Source organism: Pongo pygmaeus, chromosome 3 (assembly GCF_028885625.2).
Source record: "Pongo pygmaeus isolate AG05252 chromosome 3, NHGRI_mPonPyg2-v2.0_pri, whole genome shotgun sequence".
NCBI lineage: Eukaryota > Metazoa > Chordata > Mammalia > Primates > Hominidae > Pongo > Pongo pygmaeus.
Window position 1 is genome coordinate 119027867 of NC_072376.2, and position 26974 is coordinate 119054840.

The 26974-nt window shown below is 35.8% G+C and overlaps 1 protein-coding gene across 3 annotated transcripts in view; it reads left to right on the forward strand.

Annotated features, from left to right (window-relative positions):
* The window catches only part of AIMP1 (aminoacyl tRNA synthetase complex interacting multifunctional protein 1), a 31677-nt gene extending 9430 nt beyond the window's left edge, over positions 1-22247 (forward strand). For all 3 annotated transcript variants that reach the window (XM_063663961.1, XM_054484095.2, XM_054484094.2), the window contains exons 3-7: positions 445-558; positions 1073-1240; positions 4666-4877; positions 9837-10005; positions 20547-22247. In XM_063663961.1, coding sequence (XP_063520031.1) covers positions 445-558; positions 1073-1240; positions 4666-4877; positions 9837-10005; positions 20547-20713 — 830 coding nt within the window. In that variant the 3' untranslated portion in view covers positions 20714-22247. The remainder of the gene's footprint in view (positions 1-444; positions 559-1072; positions 1241-4665; positions 4878-9836; positions 10006-20546) is intronic.
* Positions 22248-26974: the final 4727 nt, after the last annotated feature.

Sequence of the window (26974 nt, forward strand, 5' to 3'; positions counted from 1 at the left end):
AGCTTCTTAAGTTATTTGCCATTGCCCTTTATTATAGCCGCAATGCTGAAAAGGTGGTAATTTGATCTTAGTTAGCATCTTAATAGGAGCTAGGAAAATGATTCATAAACAAAGTCTTTCTGTTTTACTCTCATTTCATATATTTTCTCCCTTTCTCTCTCTCTCTTAAATATCATGTTGTTTTAATAAATATTAAATATTAAATAATATTAAATAATTATTTAATTAAATAAATATTTAATTAAATAAATATTATTAATTAAATAATAATTAAATAAATATTAAATAATATTAAATAATAAATATTAAACTGGCCAAACATTTGGTTACACTAGAGCTAGTATTATCCTAGCTGTAGTTATACTGGCTGTCTTCTTTTCAAATAGTATTCATACAAAACCTCTTTTAAAAACACATATTTTAACTGGGTGTTCTTGATCCTAGTTTTGCAGGCAACTTTGAGGGAAGAGAAGAAACTTCGAGTTGAAAATGCTAAACTGAAGAAAGAAATTGAAGAACTGAAACAAGAGCTAATTCAGGCAGAAATTCAAAATGGAGGTAATTAAATATAGAAAATTTGAGTAATCCAGAAGTTAAGAAGTTGGCCAGTCACACTAACAGTGAGGAAAGAAGTAAGAATCTGTATCTAGGCAACTTGGACAACTTCATAACTTCTAAATGACTCAGATTTATCAATAAAATGGGGGCATGAATAGAACCTACTTCTTAGAGTATGAGAATTACATGAGTTAATTTATATAAAGCATTTCGAAAAGTGTTTGGGGCATAGTAAGTTCATAATAAATGTTAGCTGTTGTTCTTATTTGCAGGTTTCTCAGTTTAGTAATTGATTAAATGGGAATCATGCCTTTATTCTTTGATACCTCAATAATGGCTAAAATATGCTTAATTTTTTGGCAGCCATTTTATAGTCTCAGGCAGTGGATATTTCATAGCCATATACAGTGAATTTTTCATTTAAAAAGAGTTCCCATTTGTGGTTCACAATTTCATATTTTTTGTCATGTTTATTGGTTGAATGTGAATGACATTATTTCATTTTCTGTCTCAGTGAAGCAAATACCATTTCCGTCTGGTACTCCACTGCAAACTAAGTCTATGGTTTCTGAAAATATGGTACAGTCTACACCAGTAACAACCATATCTTCTGGTACCAAAGAACAGATAAAAGGAGGAACAGGAGACGAAAAGAAAGCGAAAGAGAAAATTGAAAAAAAAGGTATTTTTGACCTTCAAGCATATTTAGCTCTTGACTGGATTATCAGAAAATATCAAGTTTTGTTAATGATAATGATAATAGTATCAAAAATAAAGTTCAACTTTCATGAGCTAGGATAAAATTAGGAACAATATGATATTGGAACATACAAGCTGGGTCCTAAATGGTGTGTAAATATTGACCAGATTAACGGGGTAAAAATGTGGCATTTTAGGCAGAGGGACTGGCATAAGTTACAACATAGACAGTAAAGATTAAGTGTAGAAACCCATATGTAGTTTGGTATGGCTGAATTTTGGTATCTATTTATGGTATAGTTTGAGAGAAGTCACAGATAGGAAACTAGCTTAGGACCAGTTGTGAAGATAGGAAAAGAACATTCCACCAGTCAAAGCAGACTGTCTGAACTAAGATTTCAAGAATCCATGAGAACTAAAGTAGATAGAAATGTCACCATCCACTTAGGCAACAACCCTTGAAATTTAGTCATCAACCTTAACCTGTCCCTATTCCCTGTTCTTCATATCTAATTAACCAACAAATTCTATTATTCCTGTCCCCAAAACATGCATAGACCCCAGCTCTGCTCTTTCCTTTCATTAGGTCCTACCTCAGTTCAGGTTTTCAACGATCTTTCATCTGAATTAATATTAAAGCCTCATCTTTTCTAGTTTATTTTTAGCCTTGCTGCTAAAGCTATTTATTCTAATTGTAAATCTGACTTCCTTTCCCCAGATATGTCTAAAAAGGTGCCTTTATAAATAATTATGAATATTTCTCATACTTAAACTTATTTACTTTTTTTTTTTTTTTGGAAAATATAACATGCAGAGGGATTTATGAACTAACCCAAGCCAATTTTGCCTATAAAGCACTTGCCAGTTCCTTTGGCAAACATCAGTAACCTCTGTTAGTTAAAAGTAGGTAGGGGCTGTACAGCCTCTGCTATACAACTTCACCACTAGGTGGTATGATTATAATGAAAGCAAGTCAGACTAACTCTTCTAGTTTATAAAGTATGTTAAGAAGTAGACACAAAACGACTATATAACCTGTTCTTGCAAATTTGGTGGAATCCATATTCTATTCTCTAAGGAGGGTGCACTGTTCTGACTCAGGATTAATCAGTCTTCTAGTTAGAGAAGGCAACAAGGCTTTCCTTTGATGGAAGACGGAGCACGCAGGACCACAAGACCAAATGGAGTTATAAGATTAGAACACTTCTGTACAATGGAACTTTCTGTGATAGTGGAAATACTCTATATCTGCATTATCCAGCATGGTAGTCAATGGCCACATGTGGTTATTAAAGATTTGAAATGTGGGTAGTATGACTAAACTGAATTTCTAATTTAAATAATTTTAAATTTAAATTTAAATAACCTATGTGGCTGGCAGCTACCATATTAGACAGTGCTGGTTATAGAGGGCTGTTCCATAGGTGTTTAGCTGCTAGCTAGGACTGCCAGATTCTGCTCATGCAAGGGCTGTGGTGCCCATAATAATTTTTCTAGACTGCTACATATCTTTCTTTTTTTTTTTTTTTGAGACGGAGTCTTGCTCTGTCACCCAGGCTGGAGTACAGTGGCATAATCTCGGCTCACTGAAACCTCCGCCTCCCGGGTTCAAGCAATTCTCTCTGAGCCTCCTGAGTAGCTGGGACTACAGGCACATGCCGCCATGCCTGGCTAATTTTTGTATTTTTAGTAGAGACGGGGTTCACCATATTGGTCAGGCTGGTCTCGAACTCGTGATCTCAGGTGATCCACCTGCCTCAGCCTCCCAAAGTGTGGGGATTATAGGCATGAGCCACCATGCCCAGCTAGACTGCCACATATCTTAATTGAGCATCACTCATTTGTCAGTGAAGGATTTCTGAAATTCCTTATGATAATTAACAAAGATCTTGGTATAGATTTTAATATTTGCAATCATTTCTAGAATGGGGATTCCCGATAAAAGTATTTCAAATGCCTAGGAAGTAGATTAGAGTTTTAAAATATATACAAATATAGATATATTGTTATACTACAGTATTTTTAAAGTAAATGCATATACTTTATCACACAAAAATATTAAGATTTTTGGCATATTCTGGTAATTTTGTTGTACATATTTTTCTGTATAATTTGGATTTTTACCTTTTAAAAAATTTTTGCTAATTTGTTTATGGAAAATGGAATTTTTTTAAAGCTTGCTAATGAGATTAAAAATTGGCCATTATTTTAAGTTAATTCCATCCCCTCTTTGGTAAACTTATTGTTGTATGAATTATGAATACCTTTACACAGAATTCTCCTTTCCTGCTTCATGCAGAATTATTCTTCACTGAGTTTCTATATTTCTTTGTGTATGTCATGTTTATCACATATTCATTATACATATACATGTCTGTCTTCTTTAAAAGAGATTTTGAGTGCCTTGACAACATGGACTGCCCATCTTACTGTTTCCAGTGTCATAGCACTCCGTATGTTGAAAGATTAAATAAATGTATAGTTGAGAAAGAATGCTTCCAAGCTACAACAGCTTATCTCTGTTCTTTGGATTCAAAGATAAATAAGATTTTATTTTGATTTTACTTTTTTGGGGCCAGAAAAGCTAATTGTAAACTTAAAGAATATGAATCCTCTTTGCAGGTTACAATTAACTCAGTAGCTAAAATAATCATGTGTTAATAAGAGTTACATTATCAGCAAATAAATAAAAATATAATTATTAAAACATAATCAGAATAAAATATTCTTATCTGTTTAAATAGTTACTGTGGATAACCCTAAAATCCTAATATATCTTCAGGGAAATCTAAGAAATGGAGAAATTAATTATATACTTATTAGTGTGTATATAAGTGAGGAGGAAAATATTTTATGAGTGAAATTGCATTCTGCTCTAGTTCATTCTGTCATTTGGGTACTGGTTGTGGTGTTCTTTCTAAATAAAGTATTTATCACCTTCCAAAGAGCCATAGTAAAAGTTTTTAGAGGATTCTCTATTGTCCTGTTTCGGGGAAAGGCAAACTTTTTCTACCTAAAGCCTTTGTCACAACTACTCAACTCTGCCCTGGTGCAAAAGTATCCATAGATGATATGTGATATGTAAATGAATGAATATGGTTGTCTTCCAGTAAAATTTTATTTATGAAAGCAGGCAACAGGCTGGATTTTTCCCATGAGCCATAGTTTGCCAACCTCACACAATGTCTTCAAATAGAAATACAACAGAGAAATAGCTAAAATAGGATTCAAGATTTTATGACTTGGATAATTTTTTCTTTGTTAGTATTTAAGTGAAGGTAGGAGATAAACATTCTTTTTTTTTTTTTTTCCTTTTAAGCTCATCAGTATCGATACCATGGAGTTTTCATAGCGTTTTTTTGTTTGGTTTTATTTCTGATGTTTACCCATTCATAAATAACTTTTTAGGAGAGAAGAAGGAGAAAAAACAGCAATCAATAGCTGGAAGTGCCGACTCTAAGCCAATAGATGTTTCCCGTCTGGATCTTCGAATTGGTTGCATCATAACTGCTAGAAAACACCCTGATGCAGATTCTTTGTATGTAGAAGAAGTAGATGTTGGAGAAATAGCCCCAAGGACAGTTGTCAGTGGCCTGGTGAATCATGTTCCTCTTGAACAGGTAATCTGTACAACTGAAATTCCTGTTGTGTACATACAACATTTTCATTCCCTCCTTGATATCTTTCCATTATAATTTTGTATACCATACAACATGTGCCATTGTTAATTAGTTCGGTCGATTAGTTTGAATGTGGTTAATTCCACAAAAAAAGCATAAAACCACCAAAAACCTGTAAAACATCTGTAAATTAAGATATAATGCATAAGGATGAGAAGAAGAAAAGATGTATTATTTTCTCTATTTTTAAAGTCTTTTTACTTTTGTATTTTGCATTAAAAAACTATTGATACATATATATAAAATATATGTGAAATCTAAGTAACAACAAAATACAAAACATCCCATTTTTAACAAATAAAGGAATACTATTAAAAATTACAAGTTCAATCTCCATGATCCCCTCTCCTCATTTTTCCTCAAGTATGAAAATATTTTTTGGGTTTTAGAGAAATAAAACTTGTTCTCATACTTTTAGATTGGTGCTTTCTGAGTTTATTTTACATGATTTAAAAGCAAGGAATGATAAAATTCCATGATGAAGCAGTGATAAAAATAATGATTATGATGACTCTTGTGTTAGAAGTACTTAATAGATAAATTTTTTTCACATGCTATTTCTTACTATATACAACTGTCAGTTAAGTAGTATCACCCTCATTTGCAGATGACGTTTAGGAAAGTTAACCAACTTATGCTATATATATACAGAGATACATATATACATATATAAAAGTTGGTTCACTTTTTTATATATCTATAGATATAGATATATACTCATTATACATCTGTCTGTATTTATATATATTTACTCATTCATCTCACTCTAAGGCTGATGATCTTTAACCCCTATACTGTTCAGCTTTACTGTTTACCATTCAAGGTGGAGTTAGTCATGAAACTTCTAACTACAGGTGCTGTGTAGTTTTTAGAGCCATGCATATGACCAAGGTCATAAATTACAAACTGCTGGGCCAAGGAAAGAATGCAATCCCAAAAAGTTTCAGTTTATCTTTCATAGTATTTCATAAAATACTTACACATGGAATTTTACATGAAAATCCTGATGTCTTGTTTCTTAAAAATTCAGAACTAAGCCCCACCCCCACCCTTCCCAACCCCCTGCTATTTTCTTAAGGCAGAAATTGGTTAACACTTAGTAATGGATAGCCCCTTTAGGTGGAAGTTAGACTCTTTAACACAGTTTCAACCATTCCATAGTTGAGGTGGAAGGTCAGTTGCGATTATTTGGTATTTATCTTTACTTTCTGCTAGTGTTATACTTACAGAAGGTTAAGAAGAGACTCGAGTATCTTTTTTTACCATGTCTCAAAAAAACAAGAGTGTTACTTGTTTTTTCTGTCTAGGATTCCTTACTCATTTCCTTTACTTATTTGGTAGACAGTTGTATCATAATTGCATCAAAATTGCACTTTTGATCCCTAGCCTGGGCTTTTGTTTTGGCTCTCTAATTTCGGCATTGCTGGAACACAGTACGAGTAATGGATCAATATTGACCTATCCTCAAGAATACAAGGAAGTGATTTCTTCTACTTCCTACTTAACAAGCTCATTTCTTTTAGGTCTCCAATGATTAATTATCTGAGCCAGTGAAGTTTGGGTTTTAAGTGTTTCATAAAAGAAATTGATAGGAGGTTAGAGTATCTCCACTTTTCCTTTCTTCTGGTGAGTTTAGCACCAGGGACTGTGCTTTGTGTAGCTTCAGAAAACAAACCATGGTTACAGTTTATATAATATTATTCCCTATTTAAAATTTAATTCTTTCTATAGTGAAATTAGAGCTGGGTATTTGTAATATGTGAAAAGAATTGATGGTATATTTTATGAAGGATAACCTTGCATGATAACCGTTTTAAAAGCAAATTGATACTCCATGATGATACCCTTCAGAGCAGTGGTTTCTAACTGTTGCTCTTTTTTTCTTATAAGCTTTCAAACCTCCTTCTCAACGAAAGTTTACTTTCTTCCTTTTTCTTTACTTTTGGATACCATATTTACTTTCTTGAAGACATATGGTTTTTAAAAAATCTAGTAACAGTGGAAAGAATCAAAGACAGTAACAGTTTTAAATGTCCTCTTTCTAGATGTCTTCTATGGTGGTTTGAATCATCTACCTATTTCCTCTGTCCCATGGTGCTTCAGAGATATTGCAAAGAATATGGACTTCAACATTACGATAGTTCTGCCTTTGTTTATTGCTACTCTGCTGCTTCTTGGTTTTGTGAACTTGAACAAATCCCTGTGTTCATTCAATTATATTTATAGCTGCAAGTATTTATTAAGCACCTAAGTAAAGGATACAGCAACAAATTAAAATACAGAGATAGATAAATTTCTTTTTTTTTTTTTTTTGGAGACAGAGTCTCACTCTGTCGCCCAGGCTGGAGTGCAGTGGGGCAATCTTGGCTCACTGCAACCACTGCCTGCCTCCCGGATTCAAGCAATTCTCCTGCCTCAGCCTGCCGTGTAGCCAGGATTACAGACACCACCACCAAGCCCAGCTAATTTTTTGTATTTTTATTGGAGACAGGGTTTCACTATGTGGGCCAGGCTGGTCTCAAACTCCTGACCTCAGATGATCCGCCTGCCTTGGCCTCCCAAAATGCTGATATTACAGGTGTGAGCCACCACAGACAAGCAACAAACAAATTTTTAAAAATAGCCCTGCCTTTATGAAGCTCACATTTGTATAAGGGAGTCAGAAATATTACCGAGGCGTAAGTAAATATTTAGTATGTTAAATAGTGATAAGTGCCAAGAGAAAAATAGGGAAAGAATCTAGTAAGTATTAAAGCCAGGATGATATTGACATTTTATATAAAGTGCCCAAGGAAGACCTCATAAAGAAAGTGACATTTGAGTAAAGGTCTAAGAAAATGAAAGCAAGTCATGTGTTTATCTGGCTGAAGAGCACTTCAGGCAGTCCTGGGAGAGATGGATGCCTGGGATGTTCAAGGAACAGCAGGAGGCCAATATGAATAGAGCAGGGTTAATAACTGAGAAAGTCATGGGAGATGAAATCAGAGATAAGGGTGCCAAATGTCTTATAGATCATTGTAAAGAGTTTGGCATTTTTTCTGAGTAAGATGAAAGCCATTGTAGGATTTTAGAGCAAAAGAATAACATTGGTCAGCCTGACATTTTAATAGGATCATTCTGGCTGCTCTGTTGATGGGAGGAAGATGGAATTAAGGAGATCAGTGAATTTTCTCTTATCTAGGAAAAAAGAAATAGACTTGGCATATGCATGTGCTTTTTTTACTTTTTAATATTTATATTATATAGGACCAGGACTGATTCATAACTCCTTATGAAGTTAGGAGCCCTGGAGAAAAGAACCAACTGATCTTGAGCCAGCTTAAATTGGAAAAACTCCTCATTTGGGCTTCATCTTTTCTGTTCTTATAAGTTGTAGACTATTTTTTCTCTTCCAGCAGCCATCATTCACAACCATAAGCAAAGCTATTTTTATAAACATCTGTATCTAACCCATCAAGATACAACCTAAAATAAAGTTAAGAAAAAAAAGATAGTACTAGTAAACATTCTATAAAGTAGGGACACTTAGAACTCAAAATTACATACTCTATTTTGTAGATTGTACATTTTTCTAGGGAAAAGGTTCATAGCTATCATCAGATCCTTAAAGGATTGCATCTAACTAATCCTGTTGCTACTCTTAAACATTTTTGCTGTAACTTTTAAGTTCTCATATATGTGACATTGTCAAGTTATTTGAAGCATTTGAAGAGAAATATTATTTATGAAGACCCCCTAATTCATTTCGAATTTGACTCTTAGGCTCATTTTTTTAAATCATAGTATTTCAGAGTAAATTTGCATGTAACATTTATTTATAAAACCGTCTTTTATCTAGAATGCATCTTTTTTTCTCCTTTGAGCAATAGTCCTCTTGTATGATTCATTTTAAACCTGTTGAAAGAATTTAAATAACTATATTTCTTACTTTTGCTAGTTGGAGAAAAAAATTAAGACACTTCAAATATGAAGATTAAATAAATTTCTATTTGCTTCCATAAAAAATTTGTAGAAATAGCCCTACATGTTAGTTGCATGATGCATGATGCTGGAATTGTTAAATGATCTTTTTTTTTTTTTTTTTTTTTTGAGACAGGGTCTCACTCTTGCCCAAGCTGGAGTTCAGTGGCATAATCAAGGCTTATTGCAGCCTCCAGGCTCAAGTGATCCTTCCACCTCAGCCTCCCAAGTAGCTGGGACTATAGCCGCGTGCCATTATGCCCAGCGAATTTTTGTATTTTTTGTAGAGACTGGGTTTTGCCATTTTGCCCAGGCTGGTCTCAAAAAAAAAAAAAAACACTGGGCTCAAGCAGTCTGCCTGCCTCAGCTTCCCAAGGAGCCAAGGAGCTGGGATTATAGGCGTGAGCCACCACGCCCAGCCAATTTTTTTTAAATTAAAAAATAAATCTAGCATAGCTCTGGAAATGATCCAATGTGTAGGGAAGAAAATGCACATGTGTAAATGTGTCCATTTATTTTAATTCTAATGCTAGGCTAAATGCTTTATATGCATTTAATCCTTATGACAACTCTTCAATATTATTTCTCCCATTTTTTGAGGAAACAGGAATGTCAACTTTATGCATTCTCATTGCTAGTACATGGCAGCTGAAATTCAAAACCAAATCTGTTTCACTCATTTGTTTATTCATTCAGTAAATTTTTGACTGAAATTCCTCTGCTCTTCCAACCATAATGCGTTATCAATTTGGAGGAATTTTTTTTCATGTTTATGCAAAGCTTCGTAACAATAAGAGACTTTGGGCACACAAAGACAAACGCACATCCACAAAAGTAGGACATTTGATACTTAACATATTAGGTGTAGCTTAATGTAGTCTGGATATGATTAGGCTTAATCTGTGTACATCTTTACTTACCAGTTTATATTTCACACAGATGCAAAATCGGATGGTGATTTTACTTTGTAACCTGAAACCTGCAAAGATGAGGGGAGTATTATCTCAAGCAATGGTCATGTGTGCTAGTTCACCAGAGAAAATTGAAATCTTGGCTCCTCCAAATGGGTCTGTTCCTGGAGACAGAATTACTTTTGATGCTTTCCCAGGTAGGTATTTATTAGTAATTACTTAATAGTTTTGGAATCAGTTCTCAGAGTGATGTTTGTAATGCTTAAAGGTTAAAATCAGTCCTGTGTAAGAATCATGAGTCTTACATTAATGACCATTATTAACTATTATTGAGTTTTTCAAGATTGGCTCAAGATGACACATTGAGTAAACCTTGTAATCATTCTCCTCCCCATGAACGTACATGTTGTATAAAACACCTGATGTGGTTTAACTATGTCCCCACCAAAATCTCATCTTGAATTGTAGCTCCCATAATCCCCACATGTCACGGGAGGGACCCAGTGGGAGGTAACTGAATCCTGGGGGCAGGTTTTACCTGTGCTGTTCTCATGATAGTGAATAAGTCTCATGAGATCTCATGGTTTTATAAAAGGGCAGTTCCCCTACACATGCTCTCTTGTCTGCTACTATATAAGACATGCCTTTGCTCCTCCTTTGTCTTCTGCCATGATTGTGAGGCCTCTGCAGCCATGTGGAACTGTGGGTCAATTAAACCTCTTTCTTTTATAAATTACCCAGCCTCGAGTATATCTTTATTAGCAGCGTGAGAATAGACTAATACAGTAAATTGATACTGGGTAGTGGGACGCTGCTGTAAAGATATCCGAAAGTGTGGAAGCGACTTTGGAACTGGGTAACAGGCAGAGATTGGAACAGTTTGGAGGGTTCAGAAAAAGATAGGAAAATGTGGAACAGTTTGGGACTTCCTGGATACTTTCAGGGCTCGGGAGATAGGAAAATGTGGGAAAGTTTAGAACTTTCTAGAGACTTGTTGAATGGCTTTGACCAAAATGCTGATAGTGATATGGACAATACAGTCTAGGCTGAGGTGGTCTCAGATAGAGATGAGGAGCTTGTTGGGAACTGGAGCAAAAGTGACTTTTGCTATCCTTTAGCAAAGAGACTGGTGGCATTTTGCCCTTTCCCTAGAGATCTATGGAACTTTGGACTTGAGAAAGATGAGTTAGGGTATCTGGCAGAAGAAATTTCTAAGCAGCAAAGCATTTAAGAGGTGACTTGGGTGCTCTTAAGCATTCAGTTGTATTCATTCACAAAGACATGGTTTGGAATTGGAACATGTTTAAAAGGGAAGCAGAGCATAAAAGTTTGAAAAATGTTCAGACTGAAGATGCAGTAGAAAAGAAAAACCCATTTCTGCCAGCTGCAGAAATTTGCATAAGCAATGAAGAGCCAAATGTTAATTGCCAAGACAATGGGGAAAATGTCTCCAGGGCATTTCAAAGACTTCACAGCAGCCCCTCCTATCACAGGACCTGAGGCCTAGGAAGAAAAAATGGTTTCCTGGGCTGGGCCCAGGGCCCCCATGCTGTGTGCAGCTTAGGGACTTGGTGCCCTGCTTCCCAGCTGCTGCAGCCATGGCTAAAAAGGGCTAAGGTACAGCTCAGGCCCTTGCTTCAGAGAGTGCAAGCCCTAAGCCTTGGCAGCTTCCACATGGTGTTGAGCCTGCAGAGGCACAGAAATCAAGAATTGAGGTTTGGGAACCTCTGCCTAGATTTCAGAAGATGTATGGAAGCCCCTGGATGTCCTGGCAGAAATTTGCTGCAGGGGCAGGGCCGTCATGAACCTCTACTAAGACAGTGCAGAAAGGAACTGTGAGATGGGACCCCCCACACACAGAATCCCCACTGGGGCACTGCCTAGTGGAGCTGTGAGAAGAGGGCCACTGTCCTCCAGACCCTAGAATCATAGATCCACTGACAGCTTCTGCAGTGTGCCTGGAAAAGCTGCAGACATTCAACTCCAGCCTGTGAAAGCAGCTGGGATGGTGGCTGTGCCCTACAAAGCCACAGGGGTAGAGCTGCCCAAGGCTGTGGGAGCCCACCTGTTGCATCAGCATGACCTGCATGTGAGACATGGAGTCAAAGGAGATCATTTTGGAACTTTGAGGTTTAATGACTACCCTGTTGGATTCCAGACTTGCATGGGGCCTATAGGCCCTTTGTTATGGTCCAATTTCTCCCATTTGGAATGGTGTATTTACCCAATGCCTGTACCCCCAATGTATTCTGGAAGTAACTAACTTGCTTTTGATTTTATGGCTCACAGGCAGAAGGGACTTGTCTTGTCTCAGATGAGATGCTGGACTGTGGACTTTTGAGTTAATACTGAAATGAGTTAAGACTTTGGGGAACTGTTGGGAAGGCATGATTGGTTTTGAAATGTGAGGACATGAGATTTGGGAGGGGCCAGGGGCAGAATGATATGGTTTGGCTGTGTTCCCACCCAAATCGCATCTTGAATTATAGCTCCCACAATTTTCACTTGTTGTGGGAGGGACCTGGTAGGAGGTAATTGAATCCTGGGGGAGGGTTTTTCCTGTGCTGTTCTCATGATAGTGAATAAGTCTCATGAGAGCTGATGGTTTTATAAAAGGGCAGTTCCCCTACACATGCTCTCTTGCCTGCTGCCATGTAACACATGCTCCTCTTTAACCTTCTGCCATGATTGTGAGGCCTCCACCGCCACGTGGAACTGTGAGTCAATTAAACCTCTTTCCTTTAGAAATTACCCAACCTTGGATATATCTTTATTAGCAGCATGAGAACAGACTAACACAACACCACAGAGAGATTTTGTCCTAACTAAAGCAGTAATATTAATACCAGCATAGCAGAAAAGTATGACATGGATAGAGAACAGATTAATGTGCTGCAAAATCACTTATGCTGTAGATTGTCTCATGCTGCAGCACAGAAAGACAGAGATGAAAAGTTTAGATTTATAATTATAAATTCCATCTAATAATATACTTGCATGTGTTTTTACTCAACTTCAGGATACAGAGAAAATATCTAAGTTAAAATGTAATGATTTAATAATCTAAAAGGAAGTTTCATTTTGTATTGCCTGTTTTCTCTAATAAAAATAACTCCTGAGACAGATGAAGCTTCATAATGTGTGAGAAAGTTTCTTCAAATAGGTCTTTGAAGCAGAAGAGAAAAGATTCTTGGCAGATATAGAATAAGTATTTATCTCATATGAGAGGAAGGACCTGATAAAAAGAAAAACAGAAATTAAGACTGCATTTAAAGGAGATTTATTTGACTAGAGCAATTGGGAAAGGCAGATATAAATGAAGATAACAGAATTAGGTTCAAAAGTCAGAACAATTTGGAGACATATTTGTAGAAATGACTGAGGATTTGTGTGTGTGTGTGAGCGAATTATTTTGTAATGGTGCAATAAAATTAAACTAAGGTTTTTTGGGGTTTTTTTTTTCAACTTGTATTTTAGGCTCAAGGGATACAGATTTCTTATATTGGCAAATTGTATGTCCTTGAAGTTTAGTATAGGAATGATCCCATCACCCAGGTAGTGAGCATAGTACCTAATAGGTAGTTTTTCAACCTTCACCTCACTCCCGACCTCCCTCCTAGTAGTACTCAGTGCGTTTTGTTTCCATCTTCATGTCTGTGTATACGCAGTGTTTAGGTTTAGCTCTCACTTGTAAGTGAAGACATACTGTATTTGATTTCCTGTTCCTGTGTTGGGTTACTTAGGATAATGGCTTCCAGCTGCATCCATTTTGCTGCAAAGGATATAATTTTCTTTTTTTAAGGCTGCATGGTACTCCATAGTACATGTCTACCACATTTTTTTTAATCCAATCTGCTGTTGATGGACACTAGAGTTGATTCCATGTCTTTGCTATTGTGAATAGTGCTGCAGTGAACTTACAAGTGTATTTGTCTTTTTGGTAGAATATTCTATTTTTCTTTGAGTATATACCCAGTAATGGGATTGCTAGGTCAAATGGTAGTTCTGTTTTAAGTTCTTTGAGAAACTCCAAACTGCTTTTCACAGTGGCTGAACTAATTTGCATTCCTTTTTCTCTTCCACCTCACCAACATCTGTTATTTTTTTTTTGTCTTAATAATAGCCATTGTGACTGGTATGAGATGGTATCTCATTGTGGTTTTGATTTGCACTTCTGTGATGTTGAGCATTTTTGATATTTGTTGGCGACATATATGTCTTCTGTTGAGAAGTGTCTGTTCATGTTCTTTGTCCATGTTTTAATAGAGTTATTTGTTTTTTGCTCGTTGAATTAAGTTCCTTATGGATTCTAGATATTAGAGTTTTGTTGGATGCATAGTTTGTGAATATTTTTTCCCATTCCTTAGGCTGTCCTTCACTCTGCTGATAGTTTATTTTGCAGTGCAGAAGCTCTTTAGTTTAATCAGCTCCCACTTGTCAACTTTTATTTTTGTTGCAATTGCTTCTGGAGACTTTGTCATAAATTCTTTGCCAAGGGTGATATTGAAAAGGGTATTTCCTAGAATTTTTGCCAAGGGTGATATTGAGGAGGATATTTCTTAGATTTTCTTCTAGGATTTTTACAGTTTTAGGTCTTACATTTAATTCTTTAATCCATCTTGAGTTAACTTTTGTATATGGTGAAATGTAAGGGTCCTATTTCATTCTTCTGCATATGGCTAGCCAGTTATTCCAGCACCATTTATTGAATAGAGAGTTTTTTTCCCATTGCTTGTTTTGTTGACTTGTTGAAAATCAGTTGGTTGTAGGTGTGCAGCTTTATTTCTATGTCCTTTATCTTGTTCCATTCGTCTGTGTGTCTATTTTTGTACCAGTACCCTTCTGTTTTGGTTACTGTAGCCTTGTAGTGTAGTTTGAAGTTGGGTAGTGTGATGCCTCCAGTTATGTTCTTTTTGCTTAGAATTATTTTGGCTATTTGGACTCTTTTCTCATTCCATGCAAATTTTAGAAAAATTTTTTCTAATTCTGTTATAAATGATGTTGTATGTAGTTTGATAGTAATAGTATTAACTCTGTAGATTACTTTGGGCAGTAAGGCAATTTTAACAATGTTGATTTTTCCAATCCATGAGTGTACAATGTTTTTGCATGTATTTGTATCATCTGTGATTTCTTTCAGCAGTATTTTATAGTTCTCCTTGTAGAGATCTTTGACCTCCTTCATTAGGTGCATTCCTAGATATTTCATTTTTTGTGTGCCTATTGTAATTGGGATTGTGTTCTTGATTTGACTCTCAGCTTAAACTTTAGTGTATAGAAATGCTGCTGATTTTTGTGCATTGATTTTGTATCCAGAAACTTTATTAAAGTCATTTATCAGCTCTGGGATCCTTTTGGCAGAGTCTTTAGGGTTTTTTAGGTACAGAATCATAAATCAGTGAAGACAGATAATTTGACTTCTTCTTTTCCTATTTGGATGCCTTTTCTTTCTCTTGCCTGATTGCTCTGTGTAGGACTTCCAGTTCTATGTTGAATAGGGGTGATGAAAGTGGGCATCCCTGTTTTGTTCCAGTTTTCAAGGGAAATGGTTCCAGCTTTTGCCCGTTAGGTATTATGTTGGCTATGGATTAGCTATAGATAGCCCTTATTATTTTGAGGTATGTTCCTTTGATGCCTAGTCTATTGAGGGTTTTATCATGAAGGGAGGTAGATTTTATTTAAAGTTTTTTCTGTATCTGTTGAGATGATTATGTGATTTTTGGTCTTAATTCTATTTATATGGTGAACCACATTTATTGATTTGCATATGTTGAACCAGCCTTGCATCCCAGAAATAAAGCGTACTTGATTGTGATATATTGCTTTTTGATGTGCTGCTGTATTTGATTTGCCAGTATTTTGTTGAGGAGTTTTGTGTTTGTGTTCATCAGAGATATTGGCCTGAAGTTTTCTTTTTTCCTTGTGGTCTCTGACAGTTTTTGGTGTCAGGCTGATGCTAGCTTCACAGGATACATAAGGAAGGAGCTCCTCTTCCTCAGTTTTTTGGAATAGTCTCAGTAGGATTGGTACCAGTTCTTTGTACATCTGGTAGAATTCAGCTGCGAATCTATCCGATCCAGGGCTTTTTTTTTTTTTTTTTTTGAGACAGGGTCTGGTTCTGTACCCAGGTTGGAGTGCAGTGGCGTTATCTTGGCCCACTGCAATCTCTGCCTTTTAGACTTGAGCCAACCTCCCACCTCAGCCTCCCAAGTAGCTAGGACTACAGGCATGTGCCACCACACCAGGACTTCTTTTAATTGGTAAGTTTTTATTACTGATTCAGTTTGAGAACTCGTTATTGGTCTGTTCATGTTTTTATTGTCTTCCTAGTACAATCTTGGGAGGTTGTGTGTTTCTAAGAATTTATCAATTTTCTAATTTGTGTGCAAAGAGATGATTTAATAGTCTCTGAGGTTCTTTTGTATTTCTGTGGGATTGGTTTTAATGTCACCTTTGTCATTTCTGATTGCAAATAGCTGAATTTTATTGAATTACAAGGCTGATGTGATTATATAGGCATGTTTTAAAATTCTCCGTTAACTGTGTTTAATGAAGTATTACAATATGAAGAGTTTTAACATGGAATAGTAAGACGGAAAATATGGATGAAAGCATGGATTAATTTCCTTGGAACTCATTTCTACTCTCCTAATCAAAAGTAGACTAGTCTAAAAAAAAGCACACAGGGGATTTTTTTTTTTTTTTTACAAATACCCATGACTTTGAATGAATCTATGTCTTGAACCTTGGTAGATGAGAAATCATAGTGGTCTGTGCTCTAACAACATTTTTTTAGAGATTACATTTTGGGAAAATCTCAGTCTGCATGATTTCTCAGAGATGCCTAATGGCCTTAGATTCATGGAGCATATGCTCACCACTCTACTCCTGTCAAGCAAAACTAACTTGAAAACAGTACTACAGCTAGGAAACAAAGACAATGCCAGATCTTTGTGAGAATGCACTATTTATGATCAAATAATAAGTAGGAATTTACAGTCAGACTTTTAACTTCCAAGATCATGCTTATTTCTATTGATATCGAGTCAATATTATTAATAGTAGAAATTAATAGATAATTATGAAGGATAGGTTTAACTTAAAAGTCCATTTATTAAAAATCCAAATTGTCTATACTTGATTCCTCCTCTTGAAAACCCATTTTAGATCAGGTTTCTCTCCCCACTGTGTTTCGCCAGAACTGCTCTGGGTAAGATCACCAGTCACTCCCTGTAGCTATATGTCTAGTTCTCAGTCTTATTATTAATTAACTTGGCTTCTGGCACCACACTCTCCTGGTGGTCCTCCTTCTTCACTGGCTGCCCCTGTCATTTCCTTTGCTGATTCTTCCTTACCTTCTTGGGTTCTTACTGTTATAGGGCCTCAGACCTTGGATTTGGACTTCTTTTTTTTTCCATGCTTATTCCTTTGGCAATTTTACCCAGTCACTTAGATAAGCTAGATAGCTGCCAAATGAACTCTTTGATGTACATGTTCCAGGGGGGAAGGACACATATCCCATTCTTCCCCCTAGACTTTCATTTTTCCATAGTATTTTTCATCTTATTTGATAGGATTTCCATCCTCCTAGTTGCTTAACTGCTTTTCTCAATCCGTACATCTTCTCGTCAGAAAATCCTAGTGGCTCTACCTTCTGAACATACCTAAAATTATTATTAACTCCACCACTAGCACCCTAATCCCAAAGCCAACATCTCTTATCTGCATATTTACAAAAGTCTTCTAACTGATCATCCTGCTTTTGCCCTCTCTGTTCTTACATTTATTTTCAATTAGAGCAGGCAGAGTGATCTAGCAGATTATATTACTCTGCTCAAAACTATTCAGAAGCTTTTCATCTCACCTAGAGTACAAGCCCAGGTTCTTACAGTGATCTGCCATTATTTTGTTAATCTCATGAACTCCAACTTTTCCTTGCTCACTCCACTTGAGCCACTGGCTCTTTCCCAAGATAGCTGCATGGCTCGCTTACTCATCTTATTCATATCTTTCTGAACCTCAGCTTTTTCATCTACAAGAAGGGGTTTTTAGTTGCTATTTTTCTTAACTGGGTTTGTAAGCTTTAACTTTTGAAACATTTAGCCAACTGCCTGGTATTTTAAATTCTTTGCTGTAACTTTTGTGCCTCAATATCCTCATCTGTAAGATGAGAGTAATGAATATTACTTACATATGTACTGAGAGGATTAAAAAAGTTAATATATGTACAGCACTCAGTACAATGACCAGCACCTAGTAAGCACTATATACATGTTGTGTGTTATTATGGATATTATCTAGTTTATATTGGCACTTTCTTTCTAGATCTGAGAAGGTTAATTTTATGCCGCATCACAGCTTTTTATACTTAGGGCTTATGTCTGCTTGCAGCAAGAATTTACCCACACAATCTGTATTCTTTATGAGAAGCATGTATGTCAGTCTGCTTCTTAACTAACTCATTATCAGTTTGGCAACATCCTTTTGGGCCAAGGTTGCAAAGGCTGCAAATCTGAATCAGTGCTCAGGTCTCCCTGAACAGTATCTCTCCCTCTAGCCTTCCAGAATCCTGGAGTGCCCACTTTGCCACACAATATATGCATAAGATTATGATTATAGATTAAGGAATGATTTACAAACAAAAAATAAAAATCTTATGAATCTAAGGAGGAATATAATTGCACTTTATTTATGGGTTTTTTTTCCATTCTGCTTATTAGTTTCTCTATTGTCGAATCAAATGTCCTTAAAGGAGTAGGAGAAATCCTTATTTTTTATACCAGTCACTTTCAGTCTTAGTTTCATTACATGTTCTGTGGTAGGTGTATCATTCAATTAACTACTCTGATATCTCTGAAAGCCTGCATGTTAGAAGGCAATGTTGTATGTTCTTGCCAGTTTCATAGTTCTGAAGAGCTAATAAACAACAAAACTACAGTGACCAACTAATTTATACAGTTTTGTTATTCTTATATGTATATGACTGGAAAATAAATACTATTTTATATAATAAGATGTCATCAGAATATAAGATATAAATATAAAATATAAGTATATTTTATATTTATAAAATATAAGTATATTGTATATTTATAAAATATAAGTGTATTGTATATTTTATATTCCTAATATAAAATATAAATACTTCCAGTAATTAAGTAATTCCAAGAGATCTCAACTTAGGAGTCAGTGAAAAAAAGATCTAGAAGGTTTATATTTCTATCATTACTTAATTATACTTCAGCAATATTTTTTTATTACCTCCAGGAAAATAACTGAATCATTGAAGTTCTACAGCTTAAGAGATATGTTACTTTTCTTCATTGTTTCTTGAACTGACTGATTCTTCATTCTAAATATTGAACATTCTCAGCTATTGAACTTATATTAAACTTTACTCTCTACTTTTCTATCATTAAGTAGAGGAGCTGTTTGATATATTACTTGTCTTTAAGCCTAGACCAGATATACTCTACTACTAATTTTTCTTTTATTATAAAATTTATACTGTGAGTTACTATAAATAGAGGGGTTGTGGATATTAACCACATGTAAGAAGGTTGTTTACTTTCTAAAGTATGGTTTGTCAGGGGGCAGAGTGCTGTACTAGCAGAACATGGGCTTTGTTGATTGTGTGACATTGAGCAACTTGTGTTTTCTCAGCCTCAGTTTCTTTACACTTAAAATTAGAGTCAGAGTTGTGTGAATTTTAGGCAACAATATATGTTCCTAGTGCTTAGAAAATACTAGTCCCTGTCTCACTACTCCTTTCTGTTTCTTTACATCTCACCGAGTAGAGTGGGTAACAAATGAAATCCAAAGTAATTATCATTAGCTAGAGAAACCCCAAATTTAAGCCATTCTCCAGTATTGATAAGAAATCTTTAAGCACTAGAGCAGTGATCTAGCTGCTCATTTTGTATTTTGAAATATATTAAAGCATAAGCTGCTTCTGCCAATTGTAAAAATATGACATATCAAAATATATTTTCATTTCTTCACAGTTTTTCTTTATATTTAATGATCAAATGAGTATATTAATCCATTCATGCACTGCTGTAAAGAAATACCTGAGGCTAGGTAATTTATAAGGAAAAGAGGTTTAATTGGCTCATGGTTCAGCGGGCTGTACAGGAAGCATGGCAGCATCTGCTTCTGGGGAGCCTCAGAAATTTTGCTCATGGCAGTCAAAGCAAGTCAGAGCAAGAGCGAGCATCTTACATGGCAGGAGCAGGACCAAGAGAGAGAGCGGGGAGGTGCCACACACTTTTAAACAACCAGATCTCAGTATAACTCACTATCATGAAACCAGCACCAAGGAGGAATCTGCCCCTGTAATCCAATCACCTCCACCAGGCCCCACCTCCAACATTGGTGATTATAATTTAACATAATATTTGGGTGGGGACACAGACTCAAACCATATCAATGAGTACCTTACATTTTATTATTTTGATAATTTGGATACAATTCATTAAGCTTTATTACTTATAAAATATAAGAGTAAAATATAGTATCTTTAACATACATAAAGAAACAACAATAACTATTTTATTTTACCAATCAAGAATATAAACTGCTGACATAATAAAAATAAAGTAAATGTTAAAAGTTTGATTAGGTCCAAAAATCAGAAAATGCTGCCAAAACAATTCACTGGAAATCTCCGTGAATAGTCTCTTTAATATTTTTGTATATTAGCTGTGTAATTTTCTTGTGCTTTTTTTCTCCTACACAGGAGAGCCCGACAAGGAGCTGAATCCTAAGAAGAAGATTTGGGAGCAGATCCAGCCTGATCTTCACACTAACGATGAGTGTGTGGCTACATACAAAGGAGTTCCCTTTGAGGTGAAAGGGAAGGGAGTATGTAGGGCTCAAACCATGAGCAACAGTGGAATCAAATAAAATGCTTCCACTACCAAAAGACATTAGAGAAAACCTTAAAAGTAATAAAGAGAAATATATTTGTCACTTATACCTCAAATATGAGTGGCTCATTTTTGCATTATTCTCTTCTAGACTTGACTAGTCATTTACCTGGTATATACTGTTTTCATTGATTGGGGAAACACTAGATTTTTACCTCGGTTTTTTATCATTTATAATGGAGAGAGGAAGTTGTCTATGTTTCGTAATAATTTATTTTTTAGCAGGAATATTGATTAGCAGCTTTTTTTTCTTTATACACATAGATAACTAACTAGATTAATATTTAGTTTCTTATTTGTAGGCACAGGATACATGAAATTTCAAGCTCTGGGATTTTTTGTGTATTGTGTATCTGTATCAAAAATATCCTCTCCTTTTCAAAAATGACAAGTTGGAAAATGTTTGTCAGACTTATTAACTGGTCATATTATAATAATACTGATAATGACCAACTGCTCATTCTGAAAGCCAAACATTAAAGCTAGGAGATGTGGCATCTGAACATTTTTGCTTTGCTGCCAGAGTAACCCCGACTAATAATACAATAACAGCAATTTTTTTTAAAAACTGAGATTTCCTACTGGCTTGAAGTTTTTCTATTTAGCAAAATAATTAGTAATAAGTTTTGACTAGGTCTAAAGAATGAACACATTGTAAACAGTTGCCACAGTAGTTTCTAATAAATTGATCATAAAAGCAGCTATCCTTTTTTTTTTTTAATTCTAGCTTCTTTTTAAAGATTATTTGGGTACCTAATAAAGGATAATTTATATCTTATTACAGACTGATATTTTGCTTTTTCACATATGATCATACTGTCAGTATATTAAAAGAAATTACAGCCTAAAACTTAACATATACCATACATATATATTAAGGTGTCAAATAGCTATTCTCACTCATCTTACAAATATTGTAAGAGCAATAAAAATTAATTGAGGAATTATAAGCCTACAGGTCATCAGCCTTGAGGTGATTACTGATGATTTGGGCTTACACACATGTCAGCAAGATAGGGAGTGTGGATAGGGGAGGGCTGGTAGCTAACAAGGGGCCTCACAGAGGAATATTAGTGACTTTAACCAGGTTTCAGAATCTGGGCCTTACCTTTACAGGTTCAACTAAAGAATGGCATCAATAGAGGCAGAAGTATAGACATTGTTTTAAAAATACACACATGCACACACACACAAAACATTTTAGCATTATAGCTGTCTGAATCCTTCAATAAGAAGGAGAGGCACACACAAATACACACACTCACACAAAACTCAACAACCATAAAACAACCCTGCATGTTATAAAAGGCAGAATTAAATTTTATTTATTTAAATCCATGGAACTCTGGTAGGCCAGGATATATTATAGTACCATTATCAATGTGATATTCTGAAAATATGAATGGAGCATCATTAACAATTGTTGGTACCTAAACACAAAATGAATTTCAAAAGTTACTTTGTTCTCAAGATATGTCATTCTTTTGGGAATAAATACTTCTGGTGACAAAGTCTTTTGTGAGTTTTTTGCTGTAATTTTTCTCAATTATATTAAATTTCTTTAATATAATTTAAATAATATTTCAACTACCTAGGTAGTTGAAATTTTCCCAACTAAATGTTGAAATACTGTACCCCATACCAAATTATCTAATGTTTTGTTAGTGAAACCTAAATTGATGATTAAATCATACATCGAACCTAGAAATAATAAAAACTATTGGTCTTTTGTTAAAGCCCATGATGTAGCATCATCAGTAGCTCATTTGTGCTGAAATTTATGACAACTTACTACAAAAGAGTACATTGCAAAAATGTCACATTTGTCTTTCTCAAATACTATATTATGCCTTACCAAATTATACCAAATGTCCATGCTTCCCTCCATAATTCCCCCAGGTCTTTACCATGTAAAAATCCATGCTAAAGAGTGCTAAAGAGAGAAAGAAGTGGAGAGTTAATCAGTGATTTTTCAAGTTGTATGAAAGCATTGACCAAGTTATCCATTCAGCCCTATTCAGTACTTGTTTTCACAGAAAACTTAATTCTGTTTTATTTGTATTGCTGGGATGGGAGAGCTCTTACGGAATCAACAAAGAAATAGCATTGTTGGCAAACTGCACATAACACTTCAGCATCTGATGTATTCTGGTTTTTAAGGATTTCAACGATAGGGGGCAGTGTTTGGTGGGAGGATCACTTTGAGCCCAGGAGAGCAAGGCTGCAGTGTGCTGTGATTGCATCACTGCACTCCAAACTAGGCTACAGAGTTGAGACCCTGTCTCAAAAAAAAAAAAAGAAAAAATCTTAGTTGGGGAGCACCTCACTGTTTCTTGTAACTGGGCATTAAAATGGCCTGAGTATACCTCCTCAACTTTTCAGAGAAATGATACGTCCTTTTAAAATATAAAAGTATCAGCAGTATATAACATTAGCCATGTATTTCACCTACATAAATAGTAACACAAGTCCTGATTCTAAGTGCTATCCAACAGTATGAAAATTACAACTTTATCACCAAGATGCAAAATAAAAAGAACTAGGAAGGGCAAATTAGTACACTCAACAGGCAATAATGTTGCAAATTGCTGTCTCGTGGAGAAAGCTCTACCCTCCAAAATTTTAGTTAAGGAATAATCATGCCTTCTCTAACAAATGTAGGGGTAATATATTAATAATACAGGTCTACTGTCATGGATTTTATTTATTTATTTATTTATTTTTTATTATTATACTTTAGGTTTTAGGGTACATGTGTGCAATGTGCAGTTTACATATGTATACATGTGCCATGCTGGTGCGCTGCACCCACTAACTGGTCATCTAGCATTAGGTATATCTCCCAATGCTATCCCTCCCCCCTCCCCCCACCCCACAACAGTACCCAGAGTGTGATGTTCCCCTTCCTGTGTCCATGTGTTCTCATTGTTCAATTCCCACCTATGAGTGAGAATATGCGGTGTTTGGTTTTTTGTTCTTGCGATAGTTTACTGACGATGATTTCCAATTTCATCCATGTCCCTACAAAGGACATGAACTCATCATTTTTGATGGCTGCATAGTATTCCATGGTGTATATGTGCCACATTTTCTTAATCCAGTCTATCATTGTTGGACATTTGGGTTGGTTCCAAGTCTTTGCTATTGTGAATAATGCCGCAATAAACATACGTGTGCATGTGTCTTTATAGCAGCATGATTTATAGTCCTTTGGGTATATACCCAGTAATGGGATGGCTGGGTCGAATGGAATTTCTAGTTCTAGATCCCTGAGGAATCGCCACACTGACTTCCACAATGGTTGAACTAGTTTACAGTCCCACCAACAGTGTAAAAGTGTTCCTATTTCTCCACATCCTCTCCAGCACCTGTTGTTTCCTGACTTTTTAATGATTGCCATTCTAACTGGTGTGAGATGGTATCTCATTGTGGTTTTGATTTGCATTTCTCTGATGGCCAGTGATGGTGAGCATTTTTTCATGTGTTTTTTGGCTGCATAAATGTCTTCTTTTGAGAAGTGTCTGTTCATGTCCTTCGCCCACTTTTTGATGAGGTTCTTTGTTTTTTTCTTGTAAATTTGTTGGAGTTCATTGTAGATTCTGGATATTAGCCCTTTGTCAGATGAGTAGGTTGCAAAAATTTTCTCCCAATTTGTGGGTTGCCTGTTCACTCTGATGGTAGTTTCTTTTGCTGTGCAGAAGCTCTTTAGTTTAATTAGATCCCATTTGTCAATTTTGGCTTTTGTTGCCATTGCTTTTGGTGTTTTAGACATGAAGTCCTTGCCCATGCCTATGTCCTGAATGGTAATGCCTAGGTTTTCTTCTAGGGTTTTTATGGTTTTAGGTCTAACGTTTAAGTCTTTAATCCATCTTGAATTGATTTTTGTATAAGGTGTAAGGAAGGGATCCAGTTTCAGCTTTCTACATATGGCTAGCCAGTTTTCCCAGCACCATTTATTAAATACAGAATCCTTTCCCCATTGCTTGTTTTTCTCAGGTGTGTCAAAGATCCGATAGTTGTAGATATGCGGCATTATTTCTGAGGGCTCTGTTCTGTTCCATTGATCTATATCTCTGTTTTGGTACCAGTACCATGCTGTTTTGGTTACTGTAGCCTTGTAGTATAGTTTGAAGTCAGGTAGTGTGATGCCTCCAGCTTTGTTCTTTTGGCTTAGGATTGACTTGGCAATGCAGGCTCTTTTTTGATTCCATATGAACTTTGAAGTAGTTTTTTCCAATTCTGTGAAGAAAGTCATTGGTAGCTTGATGGGGATGGCATTGAATCTGTAAGTTACCTTGGGCAGTATGGCCATATTCACGATCTTGATTCTTCCTACCCATGAGCATGGAATGTTCTTCCATTTGTTTGTATCCTCTTTTATTTCCTTGAACAGTGGTTTGTAGTTCTCCTTGAAGAGGTCCTTCAAGTCCCTTGTAAGTTGGATTCCTAGGTATTTTATTCTCTTTGAAGCAATTGTGAATGGGAGTTCACTCATGATTTGGCTCTCTGTTTGTCTGTTGTTGGTGTATAAGAATGCTTGTGATTTTTGTACATTGATTTTATATCCTGAGACTTTGCTGAAGTTGCTTATCAGCTTAAGGAGATTTTGGGCTGAGACAATGGGGTTTTCTAGATATACAATCATGTCATCTGCAAACAGGGACAATTTGACTTCCTCTTTTCCTAATTGAATACCCTTTATTTCCTTCTCCTGCCTAATTGCCCTGGCCAGAACTTCCAACACTATGTTGAATAGGAGTGGTGAGAGAGGGCATCCCTGTCTTGTGCCAGTTTTCAAAGGGAATGCTTCCAGTTTTTGCCCATTCAGTATGATATTGGCTGTGGGTTTGTCATAGATAGCTCTTGTTATTTTGAGATACGTCCCATCAATACCTAATTTATTGAGAGTTTTTAGCATGAAGGGTTGTTGAATTTTGTCAAAGGCCTTTTCTGTATCTATTGAGATAATCATGTGGTTTTTGTCTTTGGTTCTGTTTATATGCTGGATTACATTTATTCATTTGCGTATATTGAACCAGCCTTGCATCCCAGGGATGAAGCCCACTTGATCATGGTGGATAAGCTTTTTGATGTGCTTCTGGATTCGGTTTGCCAGTATTTTATTGAGGATTTTTGCATCAATGTTCATCAAGGATATTGGTCTAAAATTCTCTTTTTTGGTTGTGTCTCTTCCCGGCTTTGGTATCAGGATGATGCTGGCCTCATAAAATGAGTTAAGGAGGATTCCCTCTTTTTCTATTGATTGTAATAGTTTCAGAAGGAATGGTACCAGTTCCTCCTTGTACCTCTGGTAGAATTTGGCTGTTAATCCGTCTGGTCCTGGACTCTTTTTGGTTGGTAAGCTATTGATTATTGCCACAATTTCAGCTCCTGTTATTGGTCTATTCAGAGATTCAACTTCTTCCTGGTTTAGTCTTGGGAGAGTGTATGTGTTGAGGAATTTATCCATTTCTTCTAGATTTTCTAGGTTATTTGTGTAGAGGTGTTTGTAGTATTCTCTGATGATAGTTTGTATTTCTGTGGGGTAGGTGGTGATATCCCCTTTATCATTTTTTATTGCATCTATTTGATTCTTCTCTCTTTTTTTCTTTATTAATCTTGCTAGTGGTCTATCAATTTTCTTGATCCTTTCAGAAAACCAGCTCCTGGATTCATTAATTTTTTGAAGGGTTTTTTGTGTCTCTATTTCGTTCAGTTCTGCTCTGATTTTAGTTATTTCTTGCCTTCTGCTAGCTTTTGAATGTGTTTGCTCTTGCTTTTCTAGTTCTTTTAATTGTGATGTTAGGGTGTCAATTTTAGATCTTTCCTGCTTTCTCTTTTGGGCATTTAGTGCTATAAATTTCCCTCTACACACTGCTTTGAATGCATCCCAGAGATTCTGGTATGTTGTGTCTTTGTTCTCGTTGGTTTCAAAGAACATCTTTATTTCTGCCTTCATTTCGTTATGTACCCAGTAGTCATTCAGGAGCAGGTTGTTCAGTTTCCATGTAGTTGAGCGGTTGTGAGTGAGATTCTTAATCCTGAGTTCTAGCTTGATTGCACTGTGATCTGAGAGATAGTTTGTTATAATTTCTGTTCTTTTACATTTACTGAGGAGAGCTTTACTTCCAACTATATGGTCAGTTTTGGAATAGGTGTGGTGTGGTGCTGAAAAAAAATGTATATTCTGTTGATTTGGGGTGGAGAGTTCTGTAGATGTCTATTAGGTCTGCTTGGT